Source organism: Staurois parvus, unplaced genomic scaffold, assembly GCF_062004578.1.
Source record: "Staurois parvus isolate SC_StPar_1 unplaced genomic scaffold, SC_StPar_1.0 ptg000354l, whole genome shotgun sequence".
Lineage (NCBI taxonomy): Eukaryota > Metazoa > Chordata > Amphibia > Anura > Ranidae > Staurois > Staurois parvus.
In genome coordinates this window covers 3,411,000-3,433,045 of record NW_028318150.1, presented here as the reverse complement: position 1 = coordinate 3,433,045, position 22,046 = coordinate 3,411,000, and the positions used below count along the sequence as shown (strand labels likewise).

Below are 22,046 nucleotides of genomic sequence, written 5' to 3'. Positions count from 1 at the left end.
TAGCAAGGGGGACAGAACATGAGACAAGACAGTAACAAAACAGTACACGAGGGGTTCGAGGGCCCTGCTCTTTCGAGCTTACAATCTAGGAGGGAGGGGAAGGTGATACAGGAGGAGATGGCTGTGGGGGATGGAGTGGTGGGAGGAGTGGAGGAGGTTGTTAGGTGAGGTCAGGTGTTAGAGGTGAGGTTGGGGTAGGCTTCCCTGAAGAGGAGGGTTTTCAGGGTGCGCCTGAAGGTGAGGAGGGTAGGTGACAGTCTGATGGATTGGGGTAGGGAGTTCCAGAGGATGGGGGAAGTCCTAGAGAAGTCCTGCAATCGGGCGTGGGAGGAGGAAGAGTTTTTTAAGAATTACATCGTATTGTAAAGTGCTTTATACAGCAAAGACTGTAAGGTAACTAACGCAAAACAAGTATTTTATATAGGTGTAAGTGATTTATATGTTTAACAAACTATGTTGTATATGTATGGGATTCTGGAGCTGGAGTCCAACCATATTTAGGAGTAGCAGTGTTCTATCAGGTTAGCCATCGATTACTTTCCCACATTTTGAGACGTTTATACCACTTTTTTGCTGCATTTTTATCACACTTGTGGACTTAGAAACCACACCAAAAACACACTACGGGTGCGTTTTTGATGAGTTTTCCACTGATTTCAATGGGGAGGTGCGTTTTTTGATGCCTTTTTTTACCACACTAAACCTGCACCAATAATGCAGCAAGCAGGACTTTCAGAAATACACCTGAACCGCAATGGATCCAGTTCCCTAGGAATACATGGTCACACATTTTTCTTCTGCTTTTTTTAATTGCAAAAGCGGAAGAAAAGCAGATCAGTGTGAAAGGCAGCAAGTTTGAAGTTTAAGTAATACCATTTACTGACCTCCGTGATCCGGTAGCGAAACGTCAGGGCGTGCAGTCTCCTCCAAGACGCATTTTGTACACAGCGTACGTCCTCCAACTGAGGACGTACGCTGTGTATGAAACGCGTCTTGGAGGAGCCTGCATGCCCTGACGTTACGCTGCCAGATCACGGAGGTCCGGCGGCCACCATATTTACCAGCTGGTCAGTGCTCATAGCAGCTTTAGGCTGCTTTATTGTTTTTTACCGACTTAAGGATTTGCATTTTAAAGAATTTGCTGCATGTATGTGTATTTTATCATTTTATATGTTGAATACATTTTTGGATCATAACATACTACACTATGGGCATCTCCCTTTGTCGCTCTTTGGTGAGCTTTTAATTTCCCAAAGCCCCCTCCACCTGGTGACCATTTCTCTATTTAGAAGAGGTTTGCATCCATATCCTTAAAGGGGACCTCCGGGCACAACGTCACTTTGATGTTATCCTTCCACCCTGGGCTGTTCTCTCCAGTACCATCCTTAAGAGGGATTCCGGGCAGACCGTCATTGATTTATATACTGCTCATTATCTATTCGTATCTGGTGAGTGTGCACTTTAACTATTTGTTTGCCGCTCACAAGGATTGTTGAATAACAGAATACCAAGATTTCCAGTGTCACCTTGGGTCATAACTTCGAATATATATATAATTTTTAATATATTTATGGACTTTTAATGATATTATCTGCTGTTTATTGAATATAGATTTTATTGAATATTTATAGCGCTGCACAATTTTTAATGGTTGGGGCCCAGTATGACAAAGGTTCTTTGGCTACAGGTTCCTGAGCTGTAAATCTGGTCCTGTCTGTACTATATACAGTATCTAAAAATATAATCAGATCGCTAATGGCAGCAGCAAAACATCATAGCAGCAACATATTTAGATGTCTTACCTGTTCCGTTTTTTCCTGTGCTCCCTGTTACAATTTTCAGACTCACTGCCACTACTAGTATTGCAACGTGACCTCGATCTGCATTTTAAATGAGAAAAAGCAAACTTACAAAAGTGGCACAAGATTATAAATATCTGATTGGCTGCTGGCTATCTGATTGGCAAAAACACAAATTTTCCTTTCATCCAGTTTATTTTTACTTCAGCAATGTTTCCTTTGTTAATATAATCAATTTTTATTTCTTTAAAAAGTATTTTCATACACATTTTATAGAACACAAAAGAAATCCCAGATCCCATTCACACTAGGGTGTTTTGAATCGCGGGTAGAATCACCGCGATTCTGCCCACGATTTCAAAATGCTCTGCTAAAATGACAAATCGCAGAACTGTGTGTTCAGGTGCCATTTATTGTAATGGAATCTGGAAACGCGGTGTGGTTCTGCCATGATAAATTGTGCTGCAATCGCGGAGGCGCATGTCGCCCAAAAGAGGTTACTGAATTGCCTTGGTAACCTCCTTAACTTGTATTAGCAGGTGCATGTACCTACTACCATCACATGTTCCCCTTGCCAGATGTATCTTTATAAAAAAGATACAGCAAGCAGTAGCTTAGTAGAGAATAAGACTTGATAAATTGTTACCAAACTACAATTGCGCTATCCCAGTCACATGGAAAATGACACACTCTTCAAATGTACAGTACATTAGGATCAAAATGGTGTGCTGTTGTCATTTTTACACATTATTTGCCAGTTTGTACAATACAAAGAGATGTTTTTAGTGCAGTGAAGGTTGTATCACGCGGCAATGATTACTCCTGGAAATACAACATTTGGCTTCTTTCCAGAGAAAGTGCCTTTATGGAAGGATTGTCAGGTATCTCTTTACAGAAAGCTGCAGAATTAAAAAGATTACAAATGTTTTAAAACTTTTTAAAGCTTTTTAAATTAGAGTAATATGATACTGCTTATATGAGATTATAATCATTGATTTTTTTTCTGCTTTAAATAATTACTTACCTGGAAATGATAATTCCACACCTATATGCAATATTGTGGTGTGCCATCTAAATGTTTGATAGTGACACAAAATAAATTATGCAAAGTAAATTGTGAATTGGGCAGGGAAAACTATAATCACTGATGAAAATGTTCAACATACTATATGCTAAACTATCTTACCTGTCTGACCTCACCAAAAGGTGCCTAAACCCAATCTCCCACCTCTGCAACAGGCGGTAGTAAAGGCTCAAAAAAAAAAAATCATCCCCTGAAGGTTAATGTCATGAAGTGCTAGTGCTGGGAGGGTTCAGCAGACTAGCAAATGAAAGATTTACCTATAATAGCAATCCCTCCAGCGGTGACCTGTCACGGCACTTCCATCTCCACCTGGCCTTCATTCCAAGTTTGCGGGCTCTGGCCATTTAAATGGCTGAGACACAATAGCGTCATTTCCACACATGCACACGAGAGCCACAATCGCGGCACAGCACTCTCAATCAATGGCACACCTGAGTGCTGTCCATTGAGAGCATAGTGTGCATGCACCAATGTCATCACCGGCTGCTACAGATATGAATATCTCCTAAACAGTGTATCTTTACAAGATATTCACCTTATTATAATCTTACCTGTAGGTACAAGTGACCAGGCAGTGTTTACTACTACTTTAAGGGCTTGTTTACACGTGCGTCAGTACCCTGTGTTTATGTGGCATTTATTCAGGATTTTTAAAGCCTCATAACCTCTTCAATGCCTGCCATGAATATTACACTGAATACCACACAGTGCTGTACACACAGCTGGCATTGTGTTGTGTTAAAAATGAATGACTGTCAAATCAGTGACTGGCAGTCGATTGCAATAGTAATGCTCTGTAACCGAACCTTAACAGCATCTATATCATTTATGGCATGTTAGTGAAGCATTTAAAAAGTGCAAACTGGGCAATGGTGGTTCCTGTATCCCAGAACACAATGAAAAATAATAGAGAACTAGGACAGAACAGCTCCAGTCACTTCTGGTTGTACAGAGCAGCCATGTGGTAACACTATTGCTTCTGTGTGCAGGCAAAAGCATCAAGCCAGTCAGCAATACTGACAGTGCCAGGCAGGAGCAGAACCATTGAGCATTAGCTTGTGTCAGCAAAGTTCAGCTGGGCCAAGCCAAGTGTCAAATAGACAAATCCATCTAGCAGAGAATTCACAATAAAGTCTGCCATAACACTCCAACCTAACCACACCTCGAAGATCATTTCCTCTACATCACTTCTCGATTAAGCACTTTGCACTAGAAAAGCAACACTTTCATTGGTATTTATCAATGATTCTTGAAGCTTTCTCAACACTTCATAAACACAACAAAAACACGTCATAAACACATCATAAATGCTATATGAGAGTTTATGAGCATTTGCATCGTTCTTTATAAAGAATACAAGTGTGAACGAGCCCTAATACAGAATAATGTTGGCCATACACAGTTAGAAATTTGTTCGAAAAAGCATTTGATATGCTCGATCATTCAACTTTTGAAATGTTAGTGGCTTAATTTCGATTATCAATATGCAAAGTTTTAACCATCATGTCGGATATTTTGAGTTAAAATGACTGTTTTCCAAAACATTAGTAGTTCGAAAAAATCTACAGTGCCTTTGTGTGTTAAAATGTAACCCTGGAGGTACAAACAACGAAAAGAAAGATCTTTCTTTTAAATACAGTTAGCAAGTGGGAGGGTTCACAAAGGTCAAAAATCTCTGGATCATTTCCAAAATTCGACAAAAAATTTACCATTTATGTTGTTAATGATCGATAACATGTCGACAATTGGGGGAAATATTTAGATACAATGATGGAGTTATTGAATGACAGATCTTTATAAATCCGACCATTTTTTCAAACAGTTTTCTAACCGTGTATGGCCAGCATAAAACAGCAAGACTACGAGAATCAATCAGTGTACTGAAAATCACTCAATTTACCCCTTTCCCAAGTGAACCTGGTATGAAGGTAAAATATAAAACACTTATCTAACCCCCTAAGGACCCGGGAGATCCTAAATCTGAGCACAGGGTGTACAAAATCCTCAAATTACAGGAAAGCCATTATGGAGTCACTGAATTGGAACATTAAATAATTCCTGAGCTCCTCCCTCCAGTGTTTTACTCCAGACAACCTGTTTTGAGTACAATGCGTCAAAAGTGGCTGAATGTTAGCTTGTTTGATTGAAAGGACATTGGAGTGTGACCTTGGAATTATTTTATGAGCAGGGAAATCAGCTGTACTGAGCCAGGAGTGTGCTGGCACTTGTGGTGGAAAGTGGTGTTCACAAGGATCTTGAGCACAGCATCTTCTGGGTATATAAACTGACTGACTTGTAACAAGAATACAGATTAGGAGTTGCCGCCTCATCCCTTTAAAACCGAACACATATCAATTACACAGGTTCTGTGGCTGATTAAGGTTAAACTCACCTAGTGCTGCAACTGCAATAAATTAGCCCCAGAACCTGTGTAATTATTATGTGTTCACTTTTAAAAGGATGAAGTGGCAACCCTAATTAGCAGTGCAGTTTGACCTTTTAGATTTGCCAGCTTGCTTTAGTTCAATGGGTTGCTTTAATAAACTCTGATGCAGCTGTGCATGGTAGCCAATCAGCTTCTAACTTCAGTTGTTTAATTAAAGGATAAGTTCACCTTTTGGACAAAATAAAAATAAATGTGCATTTTTTTTTGCAGTTAAAAAAATGTGCATGTATTATTTTCGTCCAAAGGAGCCTGTAAAGCATTGCACTAGCGATCATTAGATCGCTGATGCCATGCAGGTCTCCTGCAGACTTGTCAGAATATGTGCTTGCCTTATGGAATGTATGGTCAAGCAGATATTCTGACAGAAAGCTTGAATGAACTACCATGGAGCTCCACAGCAGCGTGTTAATTCATTGAAAACTACAAGCCCACAGCTGCTAAGGCTGCCCGGGACTTGTAGATACTAGGGTTGCCACCTAATCCCTTTAAAACCAAACACATAATAATTACACAGGTTCTGTGGCTGATTAAGGAGGTAATTAAACTCACTTAGCCCTGGTTCACATATATGCGGCCGTGCGGGCTGCGTTTTGTGTGGGCACGAGAGCCCATTCATTTGAATGGACTCCTGTGCCTTGTGACACACAGAGAAGTCCCTGCACTTCTTCTGAAAACGCAGCCCTCACGGGAACTTCGGTTACGTTTTCCAGTGCGGGCAGCGTGCCATTAGAACTAATGGTACCCACTCACGGGTCCACATTCCTCTGTGTAGGTGGTGCGGCTGAACGGATTTTCATGCGGATCCGCAGCGGCGGCACCCGCACAGATGTGAACCAAGCCTTAGTGCCATTTCTGAATTAAATTAGCCTCAGAACCTGTGTAATTAATATATGTTTGGGTTTAAAGGGATAAGGTGGCAACCCTAGTAGGCACTCATTTACAGAACTCTGTGATTGAGTGACGCTGCCATGTGGGCGGAGCCCCGCACAGCCACGCTGTTTTCAAATCTGACAGATAGTACAGGGAGAAGTCTCCCATACTATCTGTCAGAGGGAGGGGGAAGGCAGGCACAGCTATGGGAACATGTTACACGTTCCACCCTAAAAATGGGTGGAACGTAATATATTCCAAAGGTGAACTTATCCTTTAAGCTTTGACAAAAAAAACCTGGAAGCTGTTTGGTTTCTCTGCAGATCTTCCAGTTTTGCACTCTCCAGTTTTAGTAAATCAACCCCAATGTATTGAAGACAGAGGCTCAACATAACAGTCAGGCACAACTAGGAATCTCAGGAAGAGGTCAGCAATGGCAGCCCATTACATAAGCCTGTACACCCAACATTACAATGCATCCCTTTGATGGAACACCCTCCTTGCTGCCTCTCACATACTGAAAGCCAGTACTAATATGTGTCTCACAGCCACCAATGGATTCATACTTGCTTTTAAAGTTTAAATTTGATTGGTGATACAGAAAGCAAAGGAAGAGAAAATGACAGCACAAACTAAAAGAGGTGCATTGTACAGTCCTCCTAGAGACCCTGTGAGGTGGTCTGTGCTGCAGACACAGTGGATCACATAGAACTATTGAAAGTAAATTAAGTGACAATTCTGATTTTAGCACACAGTACACTGGAAAACACTAGTAGTTTAGTTACTGATTTCACTTTTCATCTTAAAAATCGTTTTAAAAACAATGTAATGCATTGACCAAGTCACATCTTACAGGTGCACTTTTAAAACACACATATCCTATTCATCTAGTTCTGGTGCAATTTAAACTATTCGCGATTAGACATATAACATGTAAAATACATTTAAAGTGTATCTTTTTTTCTAGTTTTAATTGGCGTAGGGATTGGGGAAGGATAGAACCCCTGTCAGGTTTTACTACTAACTGAGGCTCTGTTACGAGAACTGAAGGAAGAAATGTATCCAACAGCAACAGAGGCAGAAGTAAAACGGGGAATGCTAGAACCCCTGTCAGCTTTTTATTGATGTCTGTTTCCCCGTGGAAGACTTTCCCTCTTTTCCTGTTTGGTAAAAAAGGTGTCACCAGTGCAGGAAGTGAGGAGAAATTTCTCTAATGAGCCCTAGATAGTAGTAAAACTCTGAAAGGAGTTCTAAACTTTTCCCACTTTCTCCAAAACTAGAAAAGAGTTTGGGTTATAAGTACACATAAAAAGAAAAAAAAAGAAAATAACAAAAAAAAATAATATCAGTTAAGCCAGCCATAGATGGTGCGATTTTCTTTCTTGCATCCACAGGTTGCAGGAAAGATAGAAGAGCAAAGAAAATCCGGTCGGCTGCATTCCAATTAATCCACTTTATTAGGCATATGATAAAACCAAATGACAGACAGTGGGAGTACAGCGGGGGACAAGCAGGTAAACGCTTTCATGCTAAGAGCAGCGCTTAATTACATGGGTAATGATTAAGCGCTGCTCTTACAGTGAACCGTGTTTACCTGCTTGTCCCCCACTGTATTCCCACTGTCTGTCATTTGGATTTATCGTATGCCTAATAAAGTGGATTGATTGGATTGCAGCCGACCAGATTTTCTTTGCTCTTCATTGTGCAGCACACGAACTGGGCTGGCACCTATAGGAGGAGTAGTGCCTGGAGATTGGGAGCCTCCTCACCTGGAGCAGTGGTATATATATTGCAGGAAAGAAAATCGCTCCTTTTTCCCATCAACACAATCAATGTTGATAGGAGAATCCCTCCCTCTGAGTCATTGTGTTCTCCCAACTGAGGGGGCATGGGGGGTTGGAGGGAGACGACCCTGCTGGGAGAACACAGTGATTACTGCTAACCACTATATCAGTCGCTAGCAATAATCATATGTAAAACCCGACAGGCTGATTGTACCCAAGTTAATTGACCAATCAACTTGGGTACATTCAGCCTCCCCATACATGCAAATCTTGGCCGGTCCCTGCTGAACTAGCTAAGATTTGAACTGTCTATGGCCGGCCTTACACTGGACTTTAAAACAGAGTCATATGAAATTTAAAGAGCTTTTTCAAACCATGTCAGTTGGGCCATATTGATCTGCATAGAACACAAGGGAATATAAAGTAGAAAACAATTGCTTTATACACTCACCGGCCTCTTTATTAGGTACACCTTTTCAATTGCTTGGTAACACAAATTGCTAATCAGCCAATCACATGGCAGGAACTTAATGCATTTAGGCATGTAGATGTGGTGAAAATGACTTGCTGAGGTTCAAACCAAGCATCAGAATGGGGAAGAAAGGGGATTTAGGTGACTTTGAACATAACATGGTTGTTGGTGCCAGACGGGCTGGTCAGAGTATTTCATAAACTGCTGATTTACTTGGATTTTCATGCACAACCATCTGTAGGGTTTACAGAGAATGCTCCAAAAAAGAGAAAATATCCAGTGTGCGGCAGCTGTGTGGATGAAAATGCCTTGTTGGGGTCAGAGGAGAATGGGCAGACTGGTTTGAGATGATAGAAAGGGAACAGTAACTCAAATAACCACTCATTACAACCAAGGTATGCAGAATACCATCTCTGAATGTACAACAAGTCAAACCTTGAAGCAGATGGGCTATAGCAACAGAAGACCACACTGGGTGCCACTCCTGTCAGCTAAGAACAAGAAACGGAGGCTACAAATCACACAGACTCACCAAAATTGGACAATAGAAGATTGGAAAAGTGTTGCCTGGTCTGATGAGTCTCGATTTCAGCTGCGACATTCAGATGGTAGGGTCAGATTTTGGTGTAAACAACATGAAAGCATGGCTCCATCCTGCCTTGTATTGGTTCAGGCTGCTGGTGGTGGTGGTGTAATGGTGTGGGGGATATTTTTTTGGCACACTTTTTTTTAGTACCAACTGAGCATTAATTAAATGCCCTGGCCTACCTGAGTATTGTTGCTGACCATGTCCATCTCTTTATGACTACAGTGTACATATCTTCTGATGGCTACTTCCAGCAGGATAATCCACCATGTCACAAAGCTCAAATCATCTCACACTGGTTTCTTGAACATGACAATAAGTTCAATGTACTCCAATGGCCTCCACAGTCACCAAATCTCAATCCAATAGAGCACCTTTGAGATGCGTTGTGGGAGATTCACATCATGGATGTGCAGCCTACAAATCTGCAGCGACTGCATAATGCTATCATGGCAATATGGACCAAAGTCTCTGAGGAATGTTTCTAACACCTTGTTGAATCTATGCCACAAAGAATTAAGGCAGTTCTGAACGCAAAAGGGAGTCCAACCCGGTACTAGCAAGGTGTACTTAAAAAAGTGGCCGGTTAGTGTACATGACCTATTCACATCATAATACAAGATTGAGTAAGCAGCATAAAAATGCAGCATTTTTTGTTTGTATGCAAAGCATGGTACTAGTTGTCATCTTGCGGTAATGCCTGACAATGCACTGCAGTGCTCAGAGCGTAATGAAGTGTGACATTGCAATAAAGTTAGGAGAAAAGTAAACAATGCAATGCATTGGGGTGGATTTACTAAAGCCATATAGACTGTGCACATTGTAATTGCAGTTGCTTCTTAGTAAATGATGGGAAGCTCTGCTGACTTCCATCCTCCAAGCATGCGCAAGAAAAAAAACTTTTTCCTTGCAAGTGATTAGGTATTTTTTGTAAAGTGAAGTTTTACCTAATTTAATAAGCTTTGAAGCAACTGCACTTTGAAGCAACTTTAGAAATCAACCTCACTGTAACAATGCATCACATTCTCCCACAATGCACACCAGCATGAACATATTATAAAATGTAGACTGGTATGAATGAGCCCAAGAGCTCAACCAATCAGATTCTTAGACAGAATATCTATTTGGTAACAGAATTATCCTTGCATTGCACTGCTGGGGTAGAGATTGTTAGCAAGGTGCTGATATAGGATCCAAGGGCAGGACCGTGAAAATGACAATTTTACTGCTAAATGGATATGGGGCTTTATCTTTGAAAGGCATCATTGTATAGAACTCATTATCAGCTTTATATATCCTCCAGAACAATATCTTTGGCATATAACAATACTCACTTGTATTCACTATACAAAATACATGGAAACAAGCACTGCTGATATCTGAGAACCCTTTCTCTGTAATCTATTATATCCATTTACCAGATACAGAAACATGTCATATCACAGGCTCAAACATTATGCATCAGAGTTACGCATCGGCCACCAAAGCGTGTGTAATTTCCTCGCATGGAGATCAAATCCCGAAATGATGGTATATTGTCAGGGATCACATTCTTCATTGTAATCTTATTTTTGTTCCTCATTTGGTGTTTATTGGAAACTTTAGGTTGAATGTACAAGCATTATCAGTTCTAGCCAACCTACACTTACAATCCAATACAACCTACAGCTGTAGAATAGATGGGTGTTGGAAACTTGTATTAAGATGTTAACAATATCCTATTACTGCAATGAGATATTATAGTTTACAAGGAGCTCTAGACATACAGTAGGTATATTTATAAAGCAATGAATCTAACATTTGCAAACATTTATTTCAGGTGAATCTTCCTGCAAGTGTTTTAAATGACAGTGACTGATTCGCTACCAGTTAATGTTTGGTGAAAGTCACCTTTACTGCTTTGTAAATATACCCAATCTGAAACAGTCTGAAACAAGTTGGCACCAATTAAAACACTTGTAAAAATACTCTATGACAAAGCCCCAAAGGCAGGACGAAACTTGTAAGGGAGGCATCAATGAGCTAAAGCAGAGGCTGTTCCTCACTGATATTTTGCATTCAGCTGTTGGTGTGCTGCATCTTCACACTATATAGACTGCATGCTTCCTGGATGAGCATCCAAGATACCAGCATCCTTTTCCTGAAGTGGCAACCTCAGCATTTACAGCAGCACTCTAAGCTATAATGGGTCACTTGTATTGTGTAGTTAACAGTTTGGGAAAAAAGGGAAAGTACACCTGTTACCTGCAGAAGGACAGAATGAACTTGAAAAGAGAAATAGAATGCCAATTCAAGCCAACTCTCAAAAAGTTTTTTTGCTCCTTTCATGGGTCATTCATGTGCAACAATATTCAGTAGAATTCTGGAACACTATCTACACTACCCAAACTTTAACAAAATGTAAACAAGGGCCTCTTGAACGTTTGAGCCATTTCCTCAAACTGCATGTGTTTGCTGATATCAGAAATCATGGGACCTCCTGTTTCCATGTTCTACCCTTTCACTTTCCATATTTCTTTTTTGCAATTTGCACAAAAGGCCAATGGCAATGAATTTGTATTTTCTGAAAGTGCAGGAGAGAAAAAGAGCAAATGCTGCAGGCTGGATTTTAATAAACATCAACCAACAGAAAAACATAAAGGGAAACTGTACCCTAGAAAATCAAGGTACAGACTTTGCTAGGCTTTGTCTGCACAATGTGGTTTCTGTCTGAAACACAGGTCAGCTAGGACAGTGGAAGTACTATGTTCAAATATTTTACAGCAAAAATAAAAGGAAGAACAGATTTTCTAGGTGCTTTTTATGTAGGAAGTGTTATAAAATCATACCAGCCATGGGTCACTGGGGTCACTGATAAGAAAAATTTTCAAACAATATGCTGCTCTTTGCAGCACTGTATTTTAAATGTAATTTTAATTTTCCCATTGTTTTAATGTTGGATCAAGAGAACTTTTATATTTCTGTAAATGTTCATACCTCCGCCTGTGCTTGAGATCTTGAGAGTCCTCACCACTGTTTTGTCGGTGCCTGCATAAAATAATATTAAAGTTAAATAGAGACACAAAAAGGCCTCTCCTATGTAATGTATTAGGCCCATGCCTGCGATATGACAATTACAGGTTTTGTCTGAGGGTTGTGTGAGAGTCTGTAGGTCTAATCAAACCAATTTATTTCATTATTAATATTTAAAGAATCTGTTATATTTTATATACTGTAAATCGGGGTCAGCAACCCATAGATCCCAATCTACCAGTAGACTGTGGCCAGATGACTGGTAGCTCACATTCTGGGCTTGCTGACCCACCACCCCAGAGCATCAAACAGAGTGAAATGCAGAGGGACTACTTGTAAAGTTGGAGCTGTAGTAGAGCACAAGAGCCACATACGCTGATGTCTCCTCTGTAGTGCTGGCTCCTGTCCCATGCCATGCAGAGTGATACCAACTGCACTCCACCTCTTATCCCGGTTAGTGGTCTCCAGAGTGGTGCCAGCAGCAGGAAAGAAGAGATCTTCAGGTCAGTATAAAGCAATACACACATAATAGTATAAGGCTGCTTTCATACTGATGCTCTGCGGTTTACCCACACTGCTGGTGCAGTGCAGTGTACCTGTAGCGTTCCTGTGCTTAGCCATATAAATCTAATATATCCTGCAAGTTTGGTGCACTTTCTCAAAGTGCATCAAAACTCCTGAATGCAGGATCTTCTAAAACCTGAATACTATCCACTAAATTTACATGTGAACGACCCCTAAGGGTGCTGCTGCCGAATGTAACTAAGGTCTCATTCACAAGTGCAGCTGGCACTATTGCCCTTGGGAAAAGTGATCTGAGTGTGTTTGACAGGTGGTGAGGAGGTGATATGTTGCCTCCTCACCACCTGATTTAAACCCACGATTTCCGTACAATGTACGCAATTGCGACACAGTAGTATGGCAATTATAGGTTTAAATCAGGTATGAGGAGGTGACACTGTGCCTGGTGATCTTGGACTTCTCCCATGTTGCTAAGGTAGATCTGCACCTCTTTAAGTTTGCCTACCCCTGCTGTATATAATAGGTCAATCATACCAGTTCTATTTAAAAAATATAAATACTATACTAATACACTTTCCTGTAGTAAAGTCTTACTTAAAACTAAATTTACTGTGGGAGGTGCAGTATAACATAAAGGGGTTGATTTAGCTGAAGAGTGCAAAATCTGGTGTAGCTCTGCACAGAAACCAATCATCTCCAGTTTTTTTGCCAAGGCTTATTTGAACAAGGTGAAGTTAGAAGCTGATTCAATACTATGCACAGCTGCACCAGATTTTGCACTTTCCAGCTTTAGGAAATCAACCCCACAGTATGGCTGTGCATTGAAATGGTATGTAGGATATGGCCAATGGAAAAATAATGGAACAGAGCACTCTTTATCCAGCAATCTCTCTAAAAGTGTATGATTTTCTAGGTTATATTAGAACATAGTTCACAAATAGAACATTGTATGGTATACTGGAAAACAGCAAACACAGACTGATCACAAGCTGAATTTTATATATATATATATATATATATATATATATATGAGACTCATGAAATAAAACAAACTAGAGAGTTCTTTTTTCACCACAAAGCATATCTTCCATCTCTTGCCTGCTTTTGTCCATGTAATATATAGATCAGTTGTATTCAAAAGCATTTTGTATTGTATGCTGGGGAGTGAACCAATCTCCACTTATTAATTTAGTCAGAACTAGTATCACTCCTCCAGCATGGTGGTGAAACTTGTCTTAAAGTAATTTGAATAGTTATTACTAAGCTTAAGTGCTGCATTACACATTCATCTTACAATACAGTAGGCGTAGTCCACTTTAAACTACTTACCTCCTGATATGCTGCCCTGACTCGTTGTCACTTCCAGACTGATTGCGCCTCCGTGGGCTGGGAAACTTTGGCGATTTGGTGCGGTCACTAGGAGAATTGTAAAGGCCACTAAAAAGGAATATGGAAATAAGAAAGGTGATGAGAAGTTAATGTTCCGCTGACTATGCTAAGTATGCAAATCACTTTGGTACAGCTATAATAGCATACTGCCTACCATGTAATTGGATCTTTATAATAGTATTCTGTAAAATTGACATAGCTGACCCTTGAAATTGAAGGCTCGGAGAAAATGCCTCTAAAAACAAAGCATTTTACTAAGTTAAAACCCCTATTCAGCCAGGCTTAGCACAGAAACGAGACTTGCATGTAACTCTGCTGATCACACAGCTTAGTTCCAATGAAACAACAGAACAAGGCATCTCAACAATGGTATTCTATAGTAAGTGACTTCAGTGCAATAATATAACACAACATCAATGGCAAATAAAATAGCACCCAAGGACATCACGGTTGTCAAGGTCAGTAATTGATGTAATGGGCAAAACCAGGAAAGTTGTCCCTTAGAACAAATGTTTTTATAATATTAAGCTGGATGTGTACATGATGTTCCTCATCATTTGTTGTAAAAAAAAAAAGTCAGCAATGCTCAGTGTTTATTTCAGGAATATATGTTTTTGCAGCATAAATGATATGTGATTTATATCATTGCTACTGGGATCCATTATCCAATTCACAGGTTCAGCACAAAGTGTAGAGAAAACACAAAGGCCATATTAGCTATAAAGCATATTAGGGCCTGCGACCAAGGCTGCAGTACAGAAGAGCACCAGAACATATGTTCATTTTCTGTCCATTTTTTCTATTGTGTTTTCCATGTATTGTCACCTTCACACAATGTATATCCAGCAGCTGACCTGAAGTGGGTCTGAGTAAATGACATGGAGTATAGTGCATTTGGGTTTCAGTATACTCAGTCACGAAGGATAAGTGGGGAAATGGATGCAGCCTATATGGAAGGGTACATCATCAGCCTTTGTATTTTATGAACTCATTCACAAAATACAAAGAGTTCAGTGAATGGGTAGCAGAATGGAGTGGGGGGCTACTCTGTGTGGTTCTCTCCTGTCAGGGCCTCAGTGTCTCCTAAGTCCAATGAGATGGAATACATCTCAGGTGTACCTTGCCAGTGTACCAAGGATTTATTTAGTACAAACACATGATTATTGATTTGGAGTGTGGCTTATTTTGCACCTGTGATTAGTGTGCCTGAGGTGAGCTGAGGACTGGCACTTGGGATGGAGCAGCTGTGGGGACTGTTATAGTGAACAGAGTGTGGATCTGTCTTCATTTACTTACCTTATTTATCTGCTGCACTTTTTCCAGCAATGGGAACCCTTTATTACAAGCAGCTTGCTGTGCAGCAAATCAGCCTTACTGCAGTCCCTCAAATTGGGTGAAGAACTGTGAGGACCCTTTGATGGGCCTCCTTTTAACAAGGACTAGGCTGTGGACACATCACTAGGAAGTGAAGTGGGTGATGAAAGAAGTACTCCCTGTGACAGACCCAACTGGGACAGGGGCTTTTCTCCCACACTACAATCCAAAAGAGAGGATAGGAGGGGTGAAGCCTATTGCATGACTGAAGTTTCAGATAAAAAACTAGGGAACTTTTAAGGAAAACAAAACCCTTCTAGAGGCAGGTGGTATGAGAAAGGAACCGAAGTTAAGCTTTAACATAACAGAATGGGGCTATTATATTGTCAGAATGAAACACAGATTCCATGATTAGGTAGGCTACAATGCCTATAGGTAGTGCCTTTAACTTTTTTTAATAACAAGAAAAATAATTGGTGACAACAGGATAATCAGTGCCATTGACATTTAGAAGAGTGTCAAAGGGTTAGTGTGTAAAATATATCACACAAGCACAATTGCCTGCCAAGACATCGAAATATGTACAAATCAACCAAAAGTTACAATAATAAAAACACAGCAATTCATACAGTCATCAAGGTTAAATCAAGACAACCATAGTCACAAAAGTTTCTAGTATAGAACATTTTACACAACGTGATACAAATTTATGGGACTCGAGAGCCTTGAAAACTCCAACTGCTGTGTAGAAACAAATCTGTTTTCACTGTCATTTTGTCCCGTAATTTTTGACACATTGCACTAAAACAGCTTTTAAGGGTCTAAGTCACACCAGAAGTGTTGGCTTTTTTTTTTTTGTAGGAGCAGTTCACACTAGTGTGTTGCACTGATGTGCACTGCCCTTCACACAAAAAAAAGTGACAGGCCCTAAATTTTTCAACACAATATATGTAAGCGCACTGCAAAAAGCATACAGTCATGGCCAAAAATATAAATATTGGCACTCCTGCATTTCTGTCATATAAAGCACCACTTCTCCCAGAAAATTGTTGCAATTACAAATGTTTAGGCATTCTCATGTTTATTCCTTTTGTTTGTATTGGTATGACACAAAAAAAGAAACAAAAAGCCAAATCTAACACATTCCATGCAAAATCCCAAAAATGGAATGGACAAAATTATTAGCACTCTCTACTTAATATTTGGTAGCACACCCCTTGGAAAAAATAACTGAAATCAATCACTTCCTGTAACCATCAATGAGTTTCTTACACCTCTCTACTGGAATTTTGGACCACTTTCACCAACTGCTCCAGGTCTTTCAGATTGGAAGGGTTCCTTCTCCCAACTGCTGTTTTGAGATCTCTCCACAGGTGGTCTATGGGATTGAGATCTGGACTCATTGCTGGCTAGTTCAGTACTCTCCAGTGCTTTGTCTAAAACCACTTCTGGGTGCTTTCTGATGTGTAATTTGGGTCACTGTCCTGCTGTAAAACCCATGACCCTGACAGAGACCCAGCTTTCTGACACTGGGCCCTACATTGTAACCCAGACTTTTTGGGTAGTCTTCAGATTTCATAATGACATACACACGGTCAATCCAGTGCCTGAAGCAGCAAAACAACCAAAAAACATCAGTGAACCTCCACTATGTTTGGCTGTAGAGACTGTATTCTTTTCTTTAACCCCTTCATGCCTAAGGGTAAAACAAATCTAAATGCCTAAGCACAATTTTGCAACGTTGACATGTGTTAGTAAAACCGTACATATCATCACAACTACTTTGTACATCCAGATGAATTATACCTTGGTTTTTTTTCAGGACAAATTGGGCTTTCATTTGGTGGTAAATAGTAATGGATATCTCCTGATTTTTTTTATTATCAAAGGAAAACTGGCCCAAAACAGTAAAAAAAAAATAATTTTTTTATTTAGCTGTGTGTTTCTTGTTACTACCATAACCTACCACCAAAAAACAACCCAAAATAAATTCTTGAGCTTTTGACGATCGCAGCGATATCATATATGTATGTTATTTGTTGTTTGTACCCCTAGTACAGCTCAGAAACAATAGTGCGCATTTTGTTTTTGTCTTTTTTTTTAACCTAAAACACACTGACACTGACATTGACACTAACATCACATTTAAAAAAAAAAATCCTGACCTTTGACCCTGACCTTTTGACCTTTGACCCTGACCCAAACACTAACCCTGGCACTGAACTAGATCAAACCTTGATTAGGTATTTTTTGTTTATTTTTTTATTTTTTAATATTTATATATCTTTTTTCTTTAACAAACATTTGGTTTTTCGCTCTATGCCAGGAGTTAGTGAGATACAATGTATCTCTCTTCTCCATTCATAGAGAGAGAAAAAAACAAGGGGTCCGGGCTGTACAGTGACTGATCACTGTGATAGCCAATCAGAGGCTATCACAGCGATCATGTGACCCAGGATCGGGGGTCCCAGGTCTGTTAGAACGGGACCCGGGGCTCTCAGTGACACCGCAGTCTTTGTGCTGGGAGCATGCTGTGCGGCGCGATCCCAGCGCAAAGACAGGTGTGCAAATATGCGGCTCCACGAAAAAAAAGCCCAGTTCTGTGAGGCTGCATATTTGTGTGACATCGGCGTCAAGGCGTTAAAAGCCTCATTGCTTTTTCTGAAAACAGCAGAATGATGGGCTTTACCAAAAAGCCATAATTTTGTCCAGTCCAGTAATTTACCAGTCGTTAGATGTGGTCGCTGCATTGCTTTTCTTTTTTTCCCTCTGTTTTCAACTGGTGATCTTGCAGAGCAATAGCACTTAACAAAGCTCCTCCTCCAATCCCTGCACTGCACAGAGCCTGGGCACCCAGCAGATCTCCTCCTCCCCACCCAGCACATAGCTGAGATTGGATTCCCCTACAGATACAGCCTTGATCTGCACAGTATGTAGCTGGCTACATCAGCTGCGCTGTAATTCTAATCTGGGATTTCATAGGTCAGAACAACAACAGAGCAGCCAGCTACATACTGAGCAGATAGAGGCTGTGTCTGTAAGGGAATCTGAACTGAGTTATGTGCTGTTAGGGGAGGAGGAGATCTGTTGAGTGCCCTGTGTGCCCAGAGTGAAGATGACAAACTGTGCCCCCCTCACCAATGTGTAAGCATCATGTCTCAGCAGAAATCACAGCAAAAACAGCACTAAGGCTGTACAATCTTCTTTAGATTTACCTCCAACTAAGCAGTGCAAGGGCCTGCCTGACTGAATAAAAATTGAAAGTGTTGTTTAGTTTTGACCTCATATTATATGGTTTTTGGTAAATTTAAAGGAAAATTGCACAATAAACACGTACAGCCATCTTAATCAGCACGTCACCACTAAGCATAAATTCAAAAATCTCCCTACACAAAAATGCAAAAATCACCACTCCTCCCAGATCAAATGCCCCCAAATCCTCCTCCTAGCACCACCCCTTTCAAATTACCCTTCCCAGCATAACAACTCCCACCCCCGCACACACACACACACACACACACTTTAAATGCAAAGAAGATATAGAAAACCCAATAACACAAAAGCCATTTGTCTGAAACCGAAACATTTCCTAACACCATGTGATATAAAGAGGTAACTAGTTTGGAAACAAAGTTTGAATGTTCTGATTTGCCAAACCAAAAGATGTTAATGTTCCTTAATGGTGACAGTTAGAACAGGCTGTTCTGTAACCTTGAGCTGTTTGAATAACAAATATAGAAAAATAAACAACTTGTAAATCTCAGTAGCTCTAAAAAAAAACCCTAATCCCAGAGAGAAAATAATTATAGTAAGTACTTTAAAAAGAAAGAGGTTAGCAGCTGAGGCTTGTGAAGTGGGGAACAACAGCGCTCCTGCAAAAAAATAATCTCTTATAAATATACAGTGTGTTAGTTTTGTATTTGAATATTTAGCATGCTCATGCAAATGTTTCAGAGCAGATATTTGCTGTTTTAAACTCCTGCCCTAATTTACAAACGTTTTGAATACTGGACAGAGGTGCATTGGCTGAATTGTTATTTTGGATCTCAGAGTTCTTTTGGTTGGTGGCTCACCATACCAACGAAACCATATATCTTTTCCTTATTGTTTTGTCCACACTAATAAACAGTTGCTTGCCGGCTCTTTGGTAAGATCCAGATTCTAACTTGAAAAGTCTAGGTCCATAAAGTTTTGACTTTTTATATAGGTGTTTATGCAACGCCCACAATTTATGCAGTGCTTTACATATATATTGCACATTCACATCAGGTCCTACCTCAAAGGAGCTTACAGTCTAAGGTCCCTAACTCTCACTCATGTATACACAATACCAGGGCCCATTTAGACAGGAAGCAGTTTACCTACCAGCATGTCTTTGGAGTGTGGGCGGAAACCGAAATACCCGGAGGAAACCCACACATGCACAAGGAGAACATACAAACTCTTACAAAACTCACGCCACTAACATGTATACAGTAATATGATTAGGTATTCTTTGCAAATTGAAGCTTCGCCTAATTTACTAAGTTCTGGAGTTTTAGTTCCAGGAAAAAGGTCTATATATGAATAAAAAGCATGCCAATATTTATTATGCTAGGATCAGGTGTCTGAAAGTCATTCACACATAAATCAACACAATGCATAAACCATGCTACATGCCCTGGCCATCAAGCTATACCACAACTCTGGTGCTTCAGGGATTAACAAAGCTTTGTTCTTCATTCTTTCATTAAAAAGAGGTAATACGCCAGTGCTTTGCTCTTCAGAACTTTCCACATTAGAAACTTGCCAGCATGAAAATGTTCAGCAACTAACTGCTGACCCCAGGCGGTTTGTATCGATTTTTACTGCCAGAGGCAAAATTCTAAGCCTCCCCTCCCCCACTAAGACATCCTCTGTATATAAAGGCATACATATAATTCACAGAATTTTGTGTGAAAGAATGTACTGCATGGCATGTGTTGTCACAGTTGTGAATGGTATAGAACAATTTGTTTTAAGCTGAAATAGAAACAGGCAATGACAGGTTAGCAGAAAATGTTCCAGACTAAAAATACAGTAATCAAAGAATTCCACTCTAAATTCTATATTTCCTGAAAATTTCATTTCTTCACTCACTTGTCATCTAAAGTTGGCACCATCTTTATCTTTGCCTTCCCCTGACTTGCAAGGGTATCCCATTCAGTAGGGAATTAGGGAACCCTCCTAGCATTTAGAGCTTCAATCTCTCCCATCCCTAAGATGCTAATATTGACAAATATGACGGAAGGGACTCCGTAACCACATAATAATAAAGAAAGTGGTACCAAAAAAAATAAAAACTGCACTGCTGTACATCTCCTAAAAAGGACCATTCCCATCACTGTATTTCAGTTGCAACGCATGTATCAGTGCTACAGCTCATCAAGCAATGTTTCTTGCATTGGGGCCCATTCAAAATAAAAAGGCTGTGGCAATACAGCACAACATAACATGAAAAAAATGCCTTGTGGTGCATGTATTTCTACAATGCTACACAGTGTGAATTACAAGTACAAATAGTTACTGGTGGGTGGTCAAGTCTGTTATCAGTCAGTGCAGCCATGATACAAGAGTGCTGTAATCAGAGAATGTCACTGTAATGCCAATGATAGCTGCTTACCAAAGTCATTGCCCAAGACAGCTGCACAGTACTGGCACAAGTTTTGTAAGAGTTTGCATGTTCTCCCTGTGTCTGCGTGGTTTTCCTCCGGGTACTCTGGTTTCCTTCCACACTACAAGGACATGCTGGTAGGTTAACTGACTCCTGTCTAAAAATTGGCCCTGGTATGTGAATACATGAATGTGAATTAGGGACCTTAGATTATAAACTACTTGAGTGCAGGGGCTGATAGGGGGCTAATATAGACACCCGTAATAAATAAATTAAATAAATAAACTACAGGGTACCTTAGTGCCACATATTACTTGAGAGATTGCCATAAGAGTTACCAGAGAGCACTATGCATGCTGCATATTACCAGCCATGTACCTAGGAAGCCTGTTTTTTAGCTGGAAAAAGCCTCAGCATTGGTGGCAAAGAGAAATTACTGTTCCCAACAGCTTCAATTTAATATTAAAGGGAATGCATAGTATTATCTTTTTTTTTTTAGATAAACATAGATTGCTGTAAATAATCAATGTTTGGTAATTTTACTACTCAGTTAAAGTGAAATTATTTTCTTGGGAGTTCATTGAGGAACACAGAAAGTCTTTTACCTTCAGGTTATACTGCACTTACAGAAAGATTATAGGCCAGCCTACCGGTATGCCTCAGTTTAGTAGCATATCAGTACCGAGAACATATTCAAAAACACAGAAGGGTGGGACCGGTGTCCCTCAAAGGACTCCAAAATAAGGATTACAATATTCCAATTATCTTTCTAGTCCATTGAAACCAAATCAACCTACAGGTCCATCCTAGGATTACCTAAAAAAAAGTAAGTAGCTGAGAGACAGGGAGACTTACTGCTTAAATCACAATCAAAGAGAGAGAAGACTACTAGGAAAGGACCCAGCGAGGGTGGATTAAAGTAGAATTACCTTCAAGGAGTCCAAATGAAAATAGAAAATGCAAAGAAAACCAAATTTTGATCCCACATAACTACAAGGGGCAATTGGGAGAAGTTGTCTGGGAACCCTCCATACAAGGTCTTAAACTAAGGGATGGAAGGTTAACATTCTTAACAAAAAAAACAGCAAAGAAGAATAAGGACTTAAAATGTATCTCCACTCAAAATGTAAAAGCAT

At 40.0% G+C, this 22,046-nt stretch overlaps 1 protein-coding gene across 2 annotated transcripts in view; it reads right to left on the bottom strand.

Annotated features, from left to right (window-relative positions):
- Positions 1–22,046, bottom strand: part of EPB41L4A (erythrocyte membrane protein band 4.1 like 4A) — a 350,398-nt gene that overhangs the window by 38,437 nt on the left and 289,915 nt on the right. For both annotated transcript variants that reach the window (XM_089684738.1, XM_089684739.1), the window contains 3 exons: positions 13,905–14,012; positions 12,018–12,068; positions 1,803–1,880 (listed from right to left, as the gene is read on the bottom strand). In XM_089684738.1, coding sequence (XP_089540864.1) covers positions 1,803–1,880; positions 12,018–12,068; positions 13,905–14,012 — 237 coding nt within the window. The remainder of the gene's footprint in view (positions 1–1,802; positions 1,881–12,017; positions 12,069–13,904; positions 14,013–22,046) is intronic.